Source organism: Vombatus ursinus, unplaced genomic scaffold (assembly GCF_900497805.2).
Source record: "Vombatus ursinus unplaced genomic scaffold, bare-nosed wombat genome assembly UNPS02004268.1, whole genome shotgun sequence".
Taxonomy (NCBI): Eukaryota; Metazoa; Chordata; class Mammalia; order Diprotodontia; family Vombatidae; genus Vombatus; species Vombatus ursinus.
This window is the reverse complement of record NW_020944046.1, coordinates 142,640-158,101: the sequence shown is the minus strand read 5'-3', so window position 1 is coordinate 158,101 and position 15,462 is coordinate 142,640. Positions and strand designations below refer to the sequence as shown.

Below are 15,462 nucleotides of genomic sequence, written 5' to 3'. Positions count from 1 at the left end.
TCCAAGATCCAAACTTTATTAATGTGAAATTGAATGTTATCTTTTTTAAAAAAGTTCAACAGCCCCAGATTAGCAGCAGCTTCTTTCTTTCCCCTGAGCCTCTTTTAGGCCCTTTAACGCCTGCTCTGGGGCCCCTACTAGGGCCTTTGCAAACAGCCACTGAACGATGCTGACCTCCACAACCTAGGAGCACCCCCTAAGGGAGCGCGGGGAGGGGAAGAGCCCAGCAGTAGGCAGGCCCTCAACGAGGGGCTGGGCTCTTCCCAGAGACCCAGAGAAAGAAGTCACAGCGAGCAGCAGGGTTGCTGTTGTGGCCCACAGGCCGTGAACAGACATAGAACTGCCGGCCAAAGTTGGGCCCGGCTTTCCTCACTGTCCGCAGCACACAGGGCTCCCCGTGGCCCTTGCATAGGGGAGGTCGAGGTGGGCCTTTCAGAACAGCCTTCCAAAATGCTGCCTGGCCCTCGCCTGGTTCAGAGGGTGGGGGTGCCACTACCCTGGGGTCCTGGCTGGCTGGATCAGTCTCAGGCTCCTGGGCTCCAGTGATGAGGGGTTTTTCTGGGGGACAGCCTGCCTGGAAGAACCTCAGGAGGCTCAGCTGGCCTTGGCCTGGGTCCCCACCCATTCTTTTGGCCCGGTTCTTGGGCAGTGCACTGTTCTTGTCTCCTTGGGGCTGGGGCAAGGTGGGCTCTGGAAGGTTTACCGGGTCCAGTTTGACCAGGAACCGGGAGAGTTTCTGCTGCCGTCCAGCAAACTCTGGCAGGTACCGGGTACAGAGTGGGGGACATCGGGGTGCGGGGATGAGCTCCGCCCTCAGGGTGGCCCCAACGGGGCAGTGGTCTGAGCCCTCCACCTCAGGCATGAGGAAGGAGTCCTCAAACTCCCCCAGCACCAGAGCTCTGTCACCGAGGATATAGTCGAGTCGGGTGCCATAGTTGGTGAGGCGTGCCCCTATGACAGTAGACCAGCAGGTGAAGGCACCGACTTTGGTCGGGTGGAAGTGACGGAAACTGTCAATGAACAGCCCACTGTCCCTGTCGGGCCGCCACAGGAACTCTGTGAGCCACTGGCGTCCGGGGTTCTCTTCAAAGCACGCCTGGGGTAGGCAATTGAGAGCCAGAGAACGTCAGAGCTAAGGAGAGCCGAAGAAAGAACCAAGTACAATCCCTCTATTGGGAAAGGGGGGAAAAGCCTCAGAAGAGGACTTGGGATCAGTGCATGTCAGAGCTGGAAGGGATTTTAGACGCTGGCTGGTCCAATTCATTTTTTACAAAGGAAGAAAATGAGGCACAGAGAAGAAGGGAACCTCTCTTGAGGTCCCACAAGGCCCAATTTGAGGTGGGCCTTCAGACTCACAGGCTCCCCGCTAACTGTAACTTCAGGCAAACCCCTCCTCTCTCTGGGCCCTGGTTTCCTCCTCTGTAAAATGAGAACAGTGCCCATACTCCACTTCCCAGGGTGCTGTACAGCAGGCTATGGACATTTGTAGTCTTCAGCCTCACCCAGAAAGCAATCCCTGGGTTCCCCTGGCCTTCTTTCCAATTTCAAGGTGAAGCTTTTTAACTCCCAAAGCCTCAACACGGCATGTTCTGTGACCCTGAAAACACATCCGTTATCATCTTCGAATCCCTGCCCCCTCAGCACCAACAATGGAGCATGGCACACAGTAGGCTCCTTAGCCATAGGTGCTTGAACAAACGAATGTGTGAATGAAATTCTAGGCCTGGGAGCAATGGGGAGAAACCTTGGAGAGGCAATGAGAAGGGCCCAACAGGGGAAAGGCCTGCCTCAGGAGGTGGTGAGGTCTTCGTCCCTGGCATTCTCTCCCAGAGTGGCAGCAGATTCCCCTACAAGGACACTGTAGAAGGGATGCCTGTTCAATGGCCTCTGGGGTCCTTTCTGTGTCTGCGAGTCTAGCCCCTGCCCACATCTCCAGCTTCCTCTCCCGCAATTTCTATACAGAAACAGCATCTATCTCTGTCAAACTTCACCACCTGCTGAGTGACACCACCTTTACTCAGGCCATCCTGCAAGCCAAGAATGCCTGTTAGCCGTGAATGCCTCGCTCTATGCCCTCCAGGGCATCCAACCGCCAGACCTGCTAACCAGACACTGTTTCCTAAGCTGGGCACCCCATGACACAAAGAGGGCCTCTGGGTTTGGGAGAAACACCAATGTTTTTCCCTCTAAAATGCCTGCATTAAAAAATACTGATTCTATGTGGCAATTTTTTTTTGCATGAAAACAGGCTTAATTTTATAGGAATGCTGCACGTCAGAGCTAGAGGCGTCTTAGCAATTACAGTCCAATCCCTCATTTAAAGAAAGGGGAACTGAGCCTCAGGAAGGTGAAGATGCCTACAATTAAAGAATGTCAGAGCTGGAAGGGGCCTTCCGAACTGACCAGCTAACTGACGGATCACTGGAAGGCCTGGTGTCTCCGGAGTCAGAGGAGCAGGGTTTAAATCCTAGCTGTGTGATGTCATCTCGGAGCCTAGATGGATCAAGGCCTGCCCCTCCCAGTCTAATTCTACACTTTCATGATCAACAGGGTAGAGAGCTACCGGTGTGTCCGCAGACATGGATTAAGACAGAGGTGGCACGCTTAGCCGAAAGGAATCCTTACCAGATCATCAGGGTCACAATGGTCCAGAGGCCGGTGAGATGTGTTCACATCGCCCAGAATGATCACGTGGCTGGGAAAGAAGGAGGTGTCCATCAGCCACGAGAGATGGTTTGAGATTGTGGAAAGCAGCAACCATGGGGTAGGGCAGAGGCAGGGGCAAGAGCCCTGGAATGGGAGTTCTGAGGCACAGGGGAGAGGCTTGGCTCTGCCAATTATCAGCTATGTGGCTGTGGGCAAATTCCTCCTCTCTCTCCTCCTCCTTTTCTTCCCTCTGTGGTACAAGGGCAAAGGTTCCTCCCCTACCTCCCCCCACAGAATGGGACTAAATGGTCTCTGAGGAGCCCGTGATCATCCCAAGGCCTTTCCCCTCTCTGGGCTTCGGTTCCCCAGTAACAACTGAAGACGACCACAGTTCCTGCTCCCTTCGTCTCCCCTATCCCCTCTGACGGTCCCACCCCCACCAACGCTGTGAGGAAAGTGCTTTGTAAATCTCAAGCTCTGGCCAAAGCAGGTGGCTCAGCCTTCCTTGGGCTCTCCTCCATGTCTGGACAGGCTACTCCCTGGACCTCAAATGCCTTCCCTCCTCCCTCTTCCTGTAAAGCCCAACTCCAGTTACTCACTACCTTTAGGAAGCCTGCACTGCCCTCCCCAGTCTCCCTCAGCTCTCACCTCTCGGATGCACATAGCGTTTAATACCGTATATTACAGCTGCCTGTCTGTGCCTCATTGCCCTATTGAACTCTGAGGTTCATGACGGGCTGCTTCTTAACTGCAGTGACTCTCCTCCGGGGTGGAGCACTTTATAAAGGTTTCTGGAATGAATGGACAAAGCTTGGGACGTGTCCCTTTTCTTGCATGGGGAGGGGGCTGGCCAGTAGTAGCTCCTCGAGGGCCCCCGGGCCCAGAGCAGCTTGGCCAAGGTTCCTCATTGGAAAGAACCTCAGGGACCATCTAGCATATCTACTAACCCTTATTTTATAAATGAGGAAACCGAGATCCAGAGAAAAGAATCTGCCCAAGGTTGCCAGGGGCCTAAGGAAGAGAGCCAGGCCTAGAGCCTGAGGCAGCCAATTCTAGACCTCTCCGCACTGTCTCCCACTACCTCTTGTTGCTGGGTTGATTCCCACCTGCCTGCCCGCAGGAGGGCTTCAGCTCGGAGCTGCAGGAGTCGATAGAAACGCAGCTTGTAGGCCAACCGTTCAGGCTTCTCAGGGTCCGCATGGGGGCAGTAAACATTGATTATCGTCAAGGTCTTTTCATGCCCATCTGAAGTGCTACAGAGGAATAATAATAATGACGATGATGATGATGATGATGATAAGGCTAGCACTTGAAATTTCCCAAGTACTTTGCATGCATTAACTTCATGAAAGGTTCTTTCTCCATAGTTAGTGAAGACAGTCCCCCTGCTTCGCCTCAAATAAGTCCTGTCCCTACCTGTTAAATTTCAAAGGAGATCATAACCCAGCGGAAGGTCGATTTTCTCTGCTAATCCTTAGTCTACTTCCTGATCCTTTCTCACACAAATTACCATTCAAAGTCTTGGCTCCCTTAAGAGGAACAAACAGACCACTTTACAAGCAGCAAGGGGGATGGGGGTAGAAATGGAAGGACTGAAAACTTACAGACCTCCAGAACTAGCACTGAAAACTGCAGCACAAAAACCCCGAAGCTTGGGACGAGCAGAGGTCAACTTCAACATAAAGTTAAAAATCAAGAAATAAGCTGGAAAATGAGCAAACGACAAAAAAAAGAATCTGACCACAGAAAGTTACTATGGTGACAGGGAAGGTCAAAACACAAACTCAGAAGACAACCAAGTCAAAACTGCCCTATGCAAAGCTTTAAATCAAAATGTGAACTGGTCTCAGGCCCCAAAAAATAATTCTTGGAAGAGCTCCAAAAGGATTTTTAAAATCAAGTAAGAGCAGTAGAGGAAAAACTGGGAAAAGAAATGACAGTGATGAAAGAAAGAAACAAGAGTTAACAGCTTGGTAAAGGAGGCACAAAAAAAAAAATGTTGAATTAAATAATACCTTAAAAAGCAGAATAGGCCAAATAGTAAGAGGCACAAAAATCCAATGAAGAGAAAAACTCCTTAAAAAACAAAATTGGCCAAATGGAAAAAGACGTATAAAAATTCACTTAAGAAAAGAACCCCTTTAAAAGTAGAACTGGCCAAACAGATAAGGAGGTATAAAAACTCCCTGAAGAAAATGATTCCTTAAGAATTAGAAATGGGGGGCAGCTAGGTGGCACAGTGGATAGAGCACCAGCCCTGAAGTCAGGAGGACCTGAGTTCAAATCTGGCCTCAGACCAAACACTTCACACTTACTAGCTGTGTAACCCTGGGCAAGTCACTTAACCCCAATTGCCTAAGCAAAAAAAAAAAGAGAGAGAATTAGAATTGGATGAGTGGAAGCTAACGATTCCAAGAGACATCAAAAAAACAATAAAACAAAATCAAAAGAATGAAAAAATGGAAGAAAATATGAAATATCTCATTGGGAAAAACAACTGACTTGGAATATAGATTGAGGAGAGATAATTTAAGGATTATTGGACTACCTGGAAGCCATGTTAAAAATTACTGGACTACCTAGAAATCATGATTAAAAAAAAAAAGCCTAGACATTATATTTAAAGAAATTATCAAGGAAAGTTGCCCTGATATCCTAGAACCAGAGGGTAAAATAGAAATTGAAAGCATCCACCAACTACCTCCTGAAAGAGATCTCAAAATGAAAACTCCCAGGAATATTATAGCCAATTCCAGACCCCCAGATCAAGGTGAAATTATCGGAAGCAGGCATAAAGAAACAATTCAAATATTGTCAAGCCACAGTCAGGACAACACACGATTTAGCAGCTTCTACATTAAAGGATCATAGGGGATTGGAATATGATATTAGAGGGCAAAGGAGCTAGGATCACAACCAAGAATCACCTACCCAGCAAAACTGGGTATAATTCTTCAAGGGAAAAAATAGATATTTAATGAAATAGAAGACTTTCAAGAATTCCTGATGAAAAGATCAGAACTGAAAAAAAAATCTAACTTTTAAATACAAGACTCAACAGAAGCATAAAAAGGTAAACAGGAAGAGAAATTAAAAGGGATTCAGTACGGTTAAACTATTTACATTCCTACATGGAAAGATGATATTTGTAATTCCTAAGAACTTTCTCATTATTAGGGCAGTTGTAAGGAGTAATCATAGATAGAGGGTACAGGTGTGCATTGAATATGATGGGACGAAATCTAAAAAAAATAAAATTAAGTGGTGACAAAGAGGGATTCATTGAGAGAAGGGGGAAGGGAGAGGAAGAATGGGGTAAATTATCTCACATAAAAGAGGTACAAAAGAGCTTATATAGGAAAGGGGAAGGGGGGGCCCTCGAACCTTACTCTCATCAGAATTGGCTCAAAGAGGGAATAACATACACACTCAGTTGGGTATAGAAATCTATCTTACCCTACAGGAAAGTAGGAGGGGAAGGGAATAAGAGAAGGGGAGTGTGTGATAGAAGGGAGGGCAGATTGAGGGAGGTGGTGGTCAGAAGCAAAATACTTTTGAGGAGGGATGAGGGGAAGGGGTGGGGGGGGGAGAGAGAGAGAGAGAGAGAGAGAGAGAGAGAGAGAGAGAGAGAGAGAGTAGAATAAATGGGGGAAAAATAGGATGGAGAGAAATACATAGTAACCATAACAGTGAAAAAAATTTTACAGCAAGTTTTTCTGATAAAGGTTTCATTTCTCAAATATATAAAGAACTGAGTCAAATTTATAAAAATGCAAGTCATTCCCCAATTGATAAATTGTCAAAGGACATGAACAGGTAGCTTTCAGAAGAAGTCAAACCTATCTCTAGTCACATGAAAAAAATGCTCTAAATCACTAGTGATCAGAGAAATGCAAATTAAAACTGTGAGGTACCATCTCATACCTATAAGATTGGTTAATAGGGCAGAAAAAGAAAATGACAAATGTTGGAGGGGATGTGGGAAAACTGGGACACTAAAGTACTGTTGGTAGAGTTGTGAACTGATCCAAACACCCTGGAAAGCAATTTGGAGCTATGCCCAAAGGACTATAAAACTGTGTATTCCCTTTGATCCAGCAATACTACTACTAGGTCTGTATCCCAAAGAGATCAATAAAAAAGAAAAGGACCTATGTGTACAAAAATATTTATAGCAGCTTTTTGTGGTGGCAAAGAATTGGAAATTGAGGGGATGCGTCCTTTAGTTAAACAGAGGACTTCCAAGTATTCCTTATGAAAAGACCAGAGTCATACAGAATCTTTGAAGTAAAAATATAGGAGTCAAGTAAAACAAAAAGATAATTATGAGCAAGCGATCATAACGTACTAAACAAAGCTGAAATGTTTGCTTTTTAATATGGGGAGATGATACATGTATCCTCTGGGGTATACAAGTCATTGGGAAGCCAGATAGTATAGTGCACAGAGTGCTGGGCCTGGAGTCAGGAAGACCTGAATTCAAATACTTCCTACCTGTGTGACCCTGGGCAAGTCACTTCATTCCTGTCTGCCTCAGTTTCCTAAACTGTAAAATGGGGGTCATAATAGCACCTACCTTCCTAGGGTTGTTGTAAGGATCAAATGAGATAATATTTGTGAAACGCTCTGAGGACCTAGCCATTCATAACAAAAATTCTTAATAAGAATAATTTTATTGTTGATGATAATCTTAAAAGAAGAAAGGAAAAGGATGAGAAAAGGAATATATGGGGGGTGGGCGGAGAAAGTTTGACCTGAGAGGTAATAAGAAACCCTGGGAGTTTACTGAGGTTAGGAAAATCACTTTTGCAGCTGTGTGGAGGCTGGATTAGAGTGGGCAAAGATCTGAGGCAGGGAGACCAAAGCTATTTTGTATTATTCCAAATGAGCTCTTAGGAGGGCCTGAAGTAGGATGTGAGTGGAAAGGAGGGGCCAGATGGGAGAGACATTTTGGAAGTAAAAATCACCAAATTTAGTAGAGGATCAGAGAGGAGGGTCCTTGAAGTCACCAAGTCCAGCGCCTCATTCTATAGAGAAAGAAACTGAAGTTCAGAGGGGTCACTTGACTTGCCCACGGGCACAAAGGTCATCAGTGGCAGAGACGGGATTTGTAGCCATAGCTTCGGCCCCCACATTCACTGTTTTCTCCATAGTACCACGTTGCCTTCCCTACTCTACCAGTCCAGTAAGTCTGCATCCCACCCATGACAAATGAATGTAAGGTTTCCCAGAAGTAACTAGTACTCACGACAGTATGGGGCAAACAGGACCAGAAATACTCCAAGGTGTCCCAAAAGTCTTAATGCAGCTTTAAAGCTGCACAAAGACTTTTGGGACACCCTGTATAAGCTGGCCTTAGAGGAAGTGAAAGATCCTGGCGGAGACCACAATAAACTCCAAACTGAAGTGACCTGAATAATAAAGGGTCAAACCACAAAAAAATGAGAAGAGAATGAGCTCAGGGAGCTTTTTCACAGCTCCATGGCTAGGGACTGAAGTCTCACCTGAACAGGGAAGGGATAGGAGTGATTCTGAAAGATAAAACAACTAATCCCAAATGAATTTGAAAGGTATTTGCATGAACAAAATTAATACACCTGGAGTAAGAACAGAAGCACTTGGGGGGAAAATCTTCGCATGAAATCTCTCTGATGTGGTCCTGACGCCCGAGAAATACAGATGTGTCTGTGGCTGAGCCAGCCCTCAAGAGAGGCGTGCTCAAAGGACAGAAAGTCTCAAAACAACTGCCAACCATTAACCACCATTGGAAAGAACGCTCCAAAGCAATAATGTGAAGAAAACAGCCCATCAAAATAACATTGAACTTTCATCTCATTCACTTCATTCATTGCAAATTGGCAAAAAAGACAAAAAACAAAATAATAAATGTTAGAGCAAATGTAGGTAGACCAATCAAGACAATGTTCATGCAGCTTCTTTCCCTCTTTTGTCTCTCATCTCTCTCTCCCCTTCTCTTTCTCTCTTTCCTCAGCCCTTTCCTCCATCTCTCTCCCCCTTTCCTCTCCATCTCACTCTCTCCCTCTCTTTTCTCCATCTCTCTCCTCTTCCCTCTCTCCCATCTCTCTCCCCCCTCTCCTCTCCATCTCACTCTCTCCCTCTCTTTTCTCCATCTCTCCCCTCTTCCCTCTCCACCATCTTTCTCCCTCCAATTCTCTCTTTCCCCCATTCCCATCCTTTTCTTCATTTCTCTCTCCCCTATCTTTCTCTCCCTCCATCTCTCTCTCAACACCCAGAGCAACTCTGTTTGCAAAAACAAAGAACTGGAAGCTACCCACATGTCCAAAGATGAGTAAACTGCTGAACAAATGGTATATTAATTTAATGTTGTTGCAAATGTGAAGACTATAAAACCACACGGCAAGATCGACTGTGGTGCGAAGAATGCTGGATTTGGAATCAGAGACCTGAGCTCAACCTCGGCTCTGCTACTTTTTAGCCCTCTTTGCCCACTGATGAAGTGAGAGGGAGCGTTTGGACTAGAGGCCCTTCCAGACGCAGTCCAGTTGGAAATCCCACACTTCAATCTTAAGAAATACCAAATATGAAGAAAACCACAAAATAAGGAAAACGGCAAGTGAAGTGCTATAGGATGAAGAAGGAAAAGCCAGAACAACAACATAGTAACTCAATTCTATGCTCATCACTGACACATTGCCGTGCAAGGCAGATGACAAGACAGACAGCAAGGCTATGGATACACCCCAAAGCTGCAGCAGGGACTAGACACGGCATGTCTGTGGCCTGGGGAAGAGCTGAACTGGAGTGTATGAATATAATAGATTATTATTCAGTAAGAAATCACAACTACGAGGGATTCTGAGAAACTGGGGAAGTAAGAACTGATGCAGAGCACGATATATACAATCATTGATATATATGATAATGACAACAATAGAAATGAGAAACTCACTAGAGGGAAATCAGACTGAGTGATTATAAGAACCATCTTGGTTCCTGAGAGCAGATAATGAAACGTGCCTACTTGCTCTTGGCAGAGAGGCGGGGACACATGTCACATAGTCACTCTATTACTGGGCTTCAACTATTTTTATTTGTTAAGGAACATAATTTGACGGGGGGGGGAGTTGGTAGATGGGGAGGAAACAACAAGAAATTACTGTGATGTAGTAGCAAATGACCATAGTCATCTAGTGTTTGATAAACTCAAAGATTTAAGTTTTTGGGACAAGAACTCACCATTTGACAAAAATTGCTGTGAAGACTGGAAAGCAGTTTGGCAGAAAGAAAGCATGTACCAACATCTCCCACTGCATACCAAGATAAGGTCAAAATGGCTACATGATTTAGACATAAAGGGTGATAAGCAAATTAGGGGAGCGTGGAAAAATTTACCTGTCATATCTACGGATAAGGGAAAAAATTTATGATCAAACAAGAGACAGAGAGTACTTTGGGATGTAAAATAGATAGTTTTGATTACATGAAATTGGAAGGGGTTTGCACAAAATCAATACAGCCAAGATTAGAAGGAAAGCAGGAAACTGGGGAACAACATTTTTACAGCAAGTTTCTCTGATAAATGCTTCATTTCTCAAATATATAGAGAAGGGAGTCCAATTTATAAAAATATGAGTCATTCCTCAACTGATAAATTGTCAAAGGATATGAACAGGCAGTTTTCAAAAGAAGAAATCGGAGAGGATTCTAGGAAGATGGCAGAGTAGATCAGAAAATTTGAAGCTCTCAAGATTTTCCTCCACAAAAGAGATAAAATAGCACCTCTGGGCAAACTTAAGAGCCGTGAAAACAAGTAAGAGGAGAGGCAGAAGAGGGGTCCTCCTGGGACAATAGAGAAGATCTGAAGAAAAATCCTGGACCAGATTTCCTCCTTGTAAAGAGTAAACACCTTCAGGCTTGGGTCAGCTTCAACAACACGTGGCAAGCCCTGGGGTTAGCTGGTTTGGGAGGCTGCCTCTGCCCCAGCCACAGGAACTTTTACCCCGGGACAGTGAGGGGAGGTGGGTGTATGACCTGGGGAAGATAGAGGGAACCTCTGCTGACAAGAAACGCCGGACCCAGCAGTGCTGCAGAAGTAGGGTGGGGGCAAGAAGGAAACAGCACAGGCCTAGTGGAGTGCAGAAGCAGTGGGGTGGGGACGCCTCTGCTGTGGGCACTTACAGGAGGCTGGAGGTCTTGGTCTGAGTTTAAGGTTAGAAGGGTGAACTGAACGAGGATTAGAGGCACCATCCCCTATACCCCAGGACTAGAGGTGATTATAAAAACTAAATTATTACCAAAAAAATGCACAGGCAAAAGAGAAAGAATCTAACCATAGAGAGCTATTATGGGAATAGAGAAGATCGGGGTTTGTCTTCAGAAGAGGATACTGAAGCAAAGAAACCCTCTTCTACCCCAAAGAGTAATGTCAAATGGTCACCTGTCCAAAAAGAACTCACTGAAGAACTTAAAAAAGACTTTAAAAATCAAATGAGAGAGACTGAGGAAAAACTAAAAAGAAAAATAAGAATAATACAAGAAAAACAAGATTATGAAAACAAAGTCAACTAATTAGAAAAGGAGATCCAGAATCTTAAGGAAGAAAATGACTCCTTGAAAATCAGAATTGGGCAAGAGGAAGCCAGCAAAGTTATAAGAGATGAAGAAATAAAAAAAAATATAAAGAATGAAAAAATAGAAGAGAATGTGAAACATCTCATAAGAAAAACAACAGATCCAGAGAACAGATCAAAAAGAGAAAACATAAGAATAACTGGACTACCTGAAAGTTCTGATCAAAAAAAGAATCTTGATGCAATAATACAAGAAATAATTAAAGAAAATTATCCTGAAGCCTTAAAACAAGAGGGGAAAATAGAAAAAGAAAAAATCCACTGATCGCCATCTGAAAGAGATCCTATGAGGAAAACTCACAGGAATATTATAGTCAAATTTCGAAACCCCCACATCAAGGACAAAATATTACGAGCAACATGAAAAAAAATAAGTTACATACAGTGGTATCACAATTAGAATCACACAAAACTTAGCAGTGGCAACACAAAAGAACTGGGCTTCTGGCCGAAAATATTATACCCAGCAAAGCTAAGCATAATTCTGAATAAAACAAAAAAATGGACATTTGATCAATTGTTGGACTTTCAGGTCTTTGTTAAAAAAACAAATCCTGAACTCAATAGAAGATTTAACACCCGAGAGCCAAGAGAAATAGAAGGTACATACCAATGACCAATTACAAGGGACTAAAAAGTATAGAATGTTTACCTTTTATGTACGAAAAATGTAAAACCTATGTCTAAGATTATTACCAGTAATTAGGTAACTTACAAGGCAGACTGGGGTAGAACTGAGTATGATATGACTTCAAAAAGTTAAAACCATTCAAGTACAGCTAGAAGAGTAATTATCTTTTATAAATGAGATGTAAGAGGAAGAACCAGTGTAGAGGAATTAGATGGGGGAGGGGGGCTCTTAGTTCTACTCTCATGGGGAATGGGTTTAAGAGGGTAAAATACACATACATTCAGAAGAATTTAAAAGTCTTCTAAATTTAGAAAGAAAACTCTAAGGAGATAGGAAGGGGGGAGAGGATAAAGGAGGGATCTTTAGAGGGGAGGGTGTGGGAATAGGTTAAAAGGGGGACATAGAAGAGGGTTTAGTTTAGATTTAGGTGAATGCGAGGATAAAGGAAGGACTGCTGCAGTGGGGGTAGGTTAAGTAATAGTAGAGTAAGGTAGCAGGTAGAAGTAAAGTAGAGGAGTTAGGAGAGAGGAAAAATAAAGAGATATGCACAAACATAAAAACAAAGATTAGGAGTAGAATCTCTTAGGGAAAGCATATGTATATGTATGTGTATGTATGTATATATGTAAGTATGTATGTGTGTGTGTGTGTGTATATATATATATATACATGTATATAAGTGCATGTATATATCAATACCTATAAATATATCCAATGCTCAACTGTAGCCTTGGGGTGGTGGATAGGGGGGAGGGAGGGGAAAAAAAGAACAAAGTAAAAAGTGTACAGCAGAGAACAAAAGAAAACCTACAAGGAAGCAAAGAAAAGATGGACAGCTGTCAACATAATGAACAGTATTTAATATATAGGCTTTCTTGAAATGAAATTATCACTACATAATTTGAATCCTCTCCTATGTTCTGCTGTGCACATGACATTTTTGTTTTTTCTTATTTTATATTTAAGTTTACAATGTTTCTTTTCTTATGTAAGTTTTAGCATTTGTCTAAAAGAAAAAAAAGAAAAAAGAAATCAAAACTACCTATAGTCATATGAAAAAATGCTCTAAATCATTACTGATTAGGGAAATGCAAATTAAAGCAGCTCTGAGGTACCACCTCACACCTATGAGACTGGCTAACATGACAGAAAAGGAAATAGATAAATGCTGGAGAGGATGTGGAAAAATTGGGATACTAATGCACTCTTGGCAGAGTTATAAATTGATCCAGCCATTCTGGAACTATATCCCAAAGAAATCAAAGAAAAAGGAAAAGGACCAATATATACAAAAACATTTATAGCAGCTCTTTTTGTGGTGGCAAAAAACTGGAAATTGAAGGGATGCCCATCAATTGGGGAATGGCTGAACAGGTTGTAGTATGTGAATGTAATGGAATACTATTGTGCTATAAGAAATGATGAGCAGGATGCTCTTGGAAAAACCTGGAAAGACTTACACAAACCGATGCAAAGTGAAATGAGTAGAACCAGAAGGGTACCGTATATAGTAACAGCAATACTGTATGATGATCAACTGTGAATGAATTGGCTATTCTCAACAATACAATGATACAAGACAATTCCAAAGGACTCGTGATGAAAAATGCTCTCCACCTCCAAAGAGAGAACTAATAGAATCTGAGTGCAGAGTAAAGACTGAAGCATAAGCACTTTCTTTATTTTTCTTACTTTTTTTTCAATATGGCTAATATGGAAATGTTTTGCATGATTTCACACGTATAACTGATATCACTTTTTTTTGCCTTCTCAATGACTAGGGGAGGGATGGGAGGGAAAGAATTCAGAACTCAAAAATAAAAAAAAATGAAGCTAAAAATAAATAATAAATTTGGAGGGAAAAAAGAAATTACTGTGATAGAAAAACAAAAGACATCAGTGAAAATTTTTAAAATTTCATTTGAATGTAAAGAAAATAATATTTTTAAAATCCCAGCCCAGAATTGCACAGACGTGGTGTAAGCAAAGAGATATATGCCAAGGAAAGAGCAGTACTCCATGGCAAGCCAGCATGCTCCCCTGGCTTCTCTATACTCTGTCTAGTGGAAGGCCTCTAGCACACTGGGTGGGCCTCCTGTGCAGAAATGGGAGGAGATCATGGATAAAAGTGGTCCAGGGTGGACCACAATCTGCACAGGTAAAGGCAAGGCCCATACTGCTGAGAGCACAGATGCATCAAAGTCATGAAATCTGGAATATGGCTTTTTATTTATCAGGGACAGTTATCAAATGTTTCAATTCCCTTCCCCCCATACCGACCCATTTCATTCAGGAGGTAGCAGCTATTTAGTACTGACCCCAACGCCACTAAGGGAGATATAAGAAGAAGAGGCCTTGACTGCAGGTCAGAAAAGTGCCAACTAGAACCAGCCCTGGATTCAGGAGGACCTGAGTTCAAATCTGGCCTCAGACACATACGACTTACTAGCTGTGTGACCCTGGACAAGTCACTTAACCCCATTGCCTAGCAAAAAAAAAAAAAAAAAAAAAAGAAAGAAAGAAAGAAAGAAAAGCCCCAACATTTACCGTATCTGATGCTGAGTGAGGACTGCCCGGCCTTCGCTGTCCAGAGCCCGCAACTCATCTTCAGTGAACTCCTCCGTGTTCCCGTAGGAGCCCACAGCGCCCTGGTGATTGGTCAGTAGGCTGGTCAGGCCTTCTTCTGCTGCCCCTGGAGTGGCATTATTTTTACAGAAGGTGGCCACACCTGGCAGGGTGGGGGAACAACAGGCAGGCACAGAGACGATGAGCCACAGAATGAATGATAAAAGAGATTAAGGGACTCCGAGCTTGGAAGCCATCAGCTCCACGCTCATTGCTTTCGGTTTTTGGAGTGGGGTGAGGGACTGTCCATCATACAGAAAAGGGAAGGGGCCTGTCCATGAGCAGGAGGGCAATCAATCAATCAACATTAAATACTTACTATGCATCCTATAGTGTGCTAAGTGCTAGGGAGATAGGCAGAAATAGTCCCTGTCCTCAAGAAACTTACAATCCAGTGGGGGAGACATGATGTGAATAATTAATAACACACAAAATACATACAGAGTATGGAGAAGGTATCTTTAGAGAGGAAAACGCTAGAGACAACTAGGTGTAGCAGTGGAGAAATAGGGGAGTCAGGAAGATCTGAGTTCAAATCCTGCCTCCAGACACTTACTAGCTGTGTGACCCTGGGCAAGTCACTTCACCTGTTTGCCTCAGTTTATTCACCTGTAAAATGGGGTAAATAATAGCACCTCCCTCCCAGGGTACTTGTGAGAACCAAAGTAGATAATATTTGTAAAGCCCTTACTTAGTACAGTGCCTGGCATACAGTAGGTGCTTAATAAATGCTTGTCCCTTTCCCTAGCATCTAGGGACATCAGGAAAGGCTTCCTGCAGAAAGAAGCATTTGAACTGAGTCTTGAGGGACGCCTGGGATTTTAAGAGGAAGAGGTGAGGAGGCAAAACAAAGCACAACTGGAAAAAGTCTTCCAAGGCCTCATTGCCTTCTGCATCCACACCCTGGGGGGGGGATGGGCAGGGAAGGAGGGAGGGAAGGAGGGAGGG

At 43.7% G+C, this 15,462-nt stretch overlaps 1 protein-coding gene across 2 annotated transcripts in view; it reads right to left on the bottom strand.

Moving 5' to 3' along the window:
* Positions 1-15,462, bottom strand: part of APEX2 (apurinic/apyrimidinic endodeoxyribonuclease 2) — an 18,390-nt gene continuing 2,928 nt past the window's right edge. Inside the window, exons 3-6 of one of the 2 annotated variants that reach the window (XM_027877436.1) lie at positions 14,437-14,617; positions 3,753-3,899; positions 2,626-2,695; positions 1-1,096 (exon numbers count right to left, since the gene is read on the bottom strand). In XM_027877436.1, the coding sequence (XP_027733237.1) occupies positions 242-1,096; positions 2,626-2,695; positions 3,753-3,899; positions 14,437-14,617 (1,253 nt within the window). In that variant the 3' untranslated portion in view covers positions 1-241. The remainder of the gene's footprint in view (positions 1,097-2,625; positions 2,696-3,752; positions 3,900-14,436; positions 14,618-15,462) is intronic. The other variant, XM_027877443.1, reaches the window with a different exon arrangement.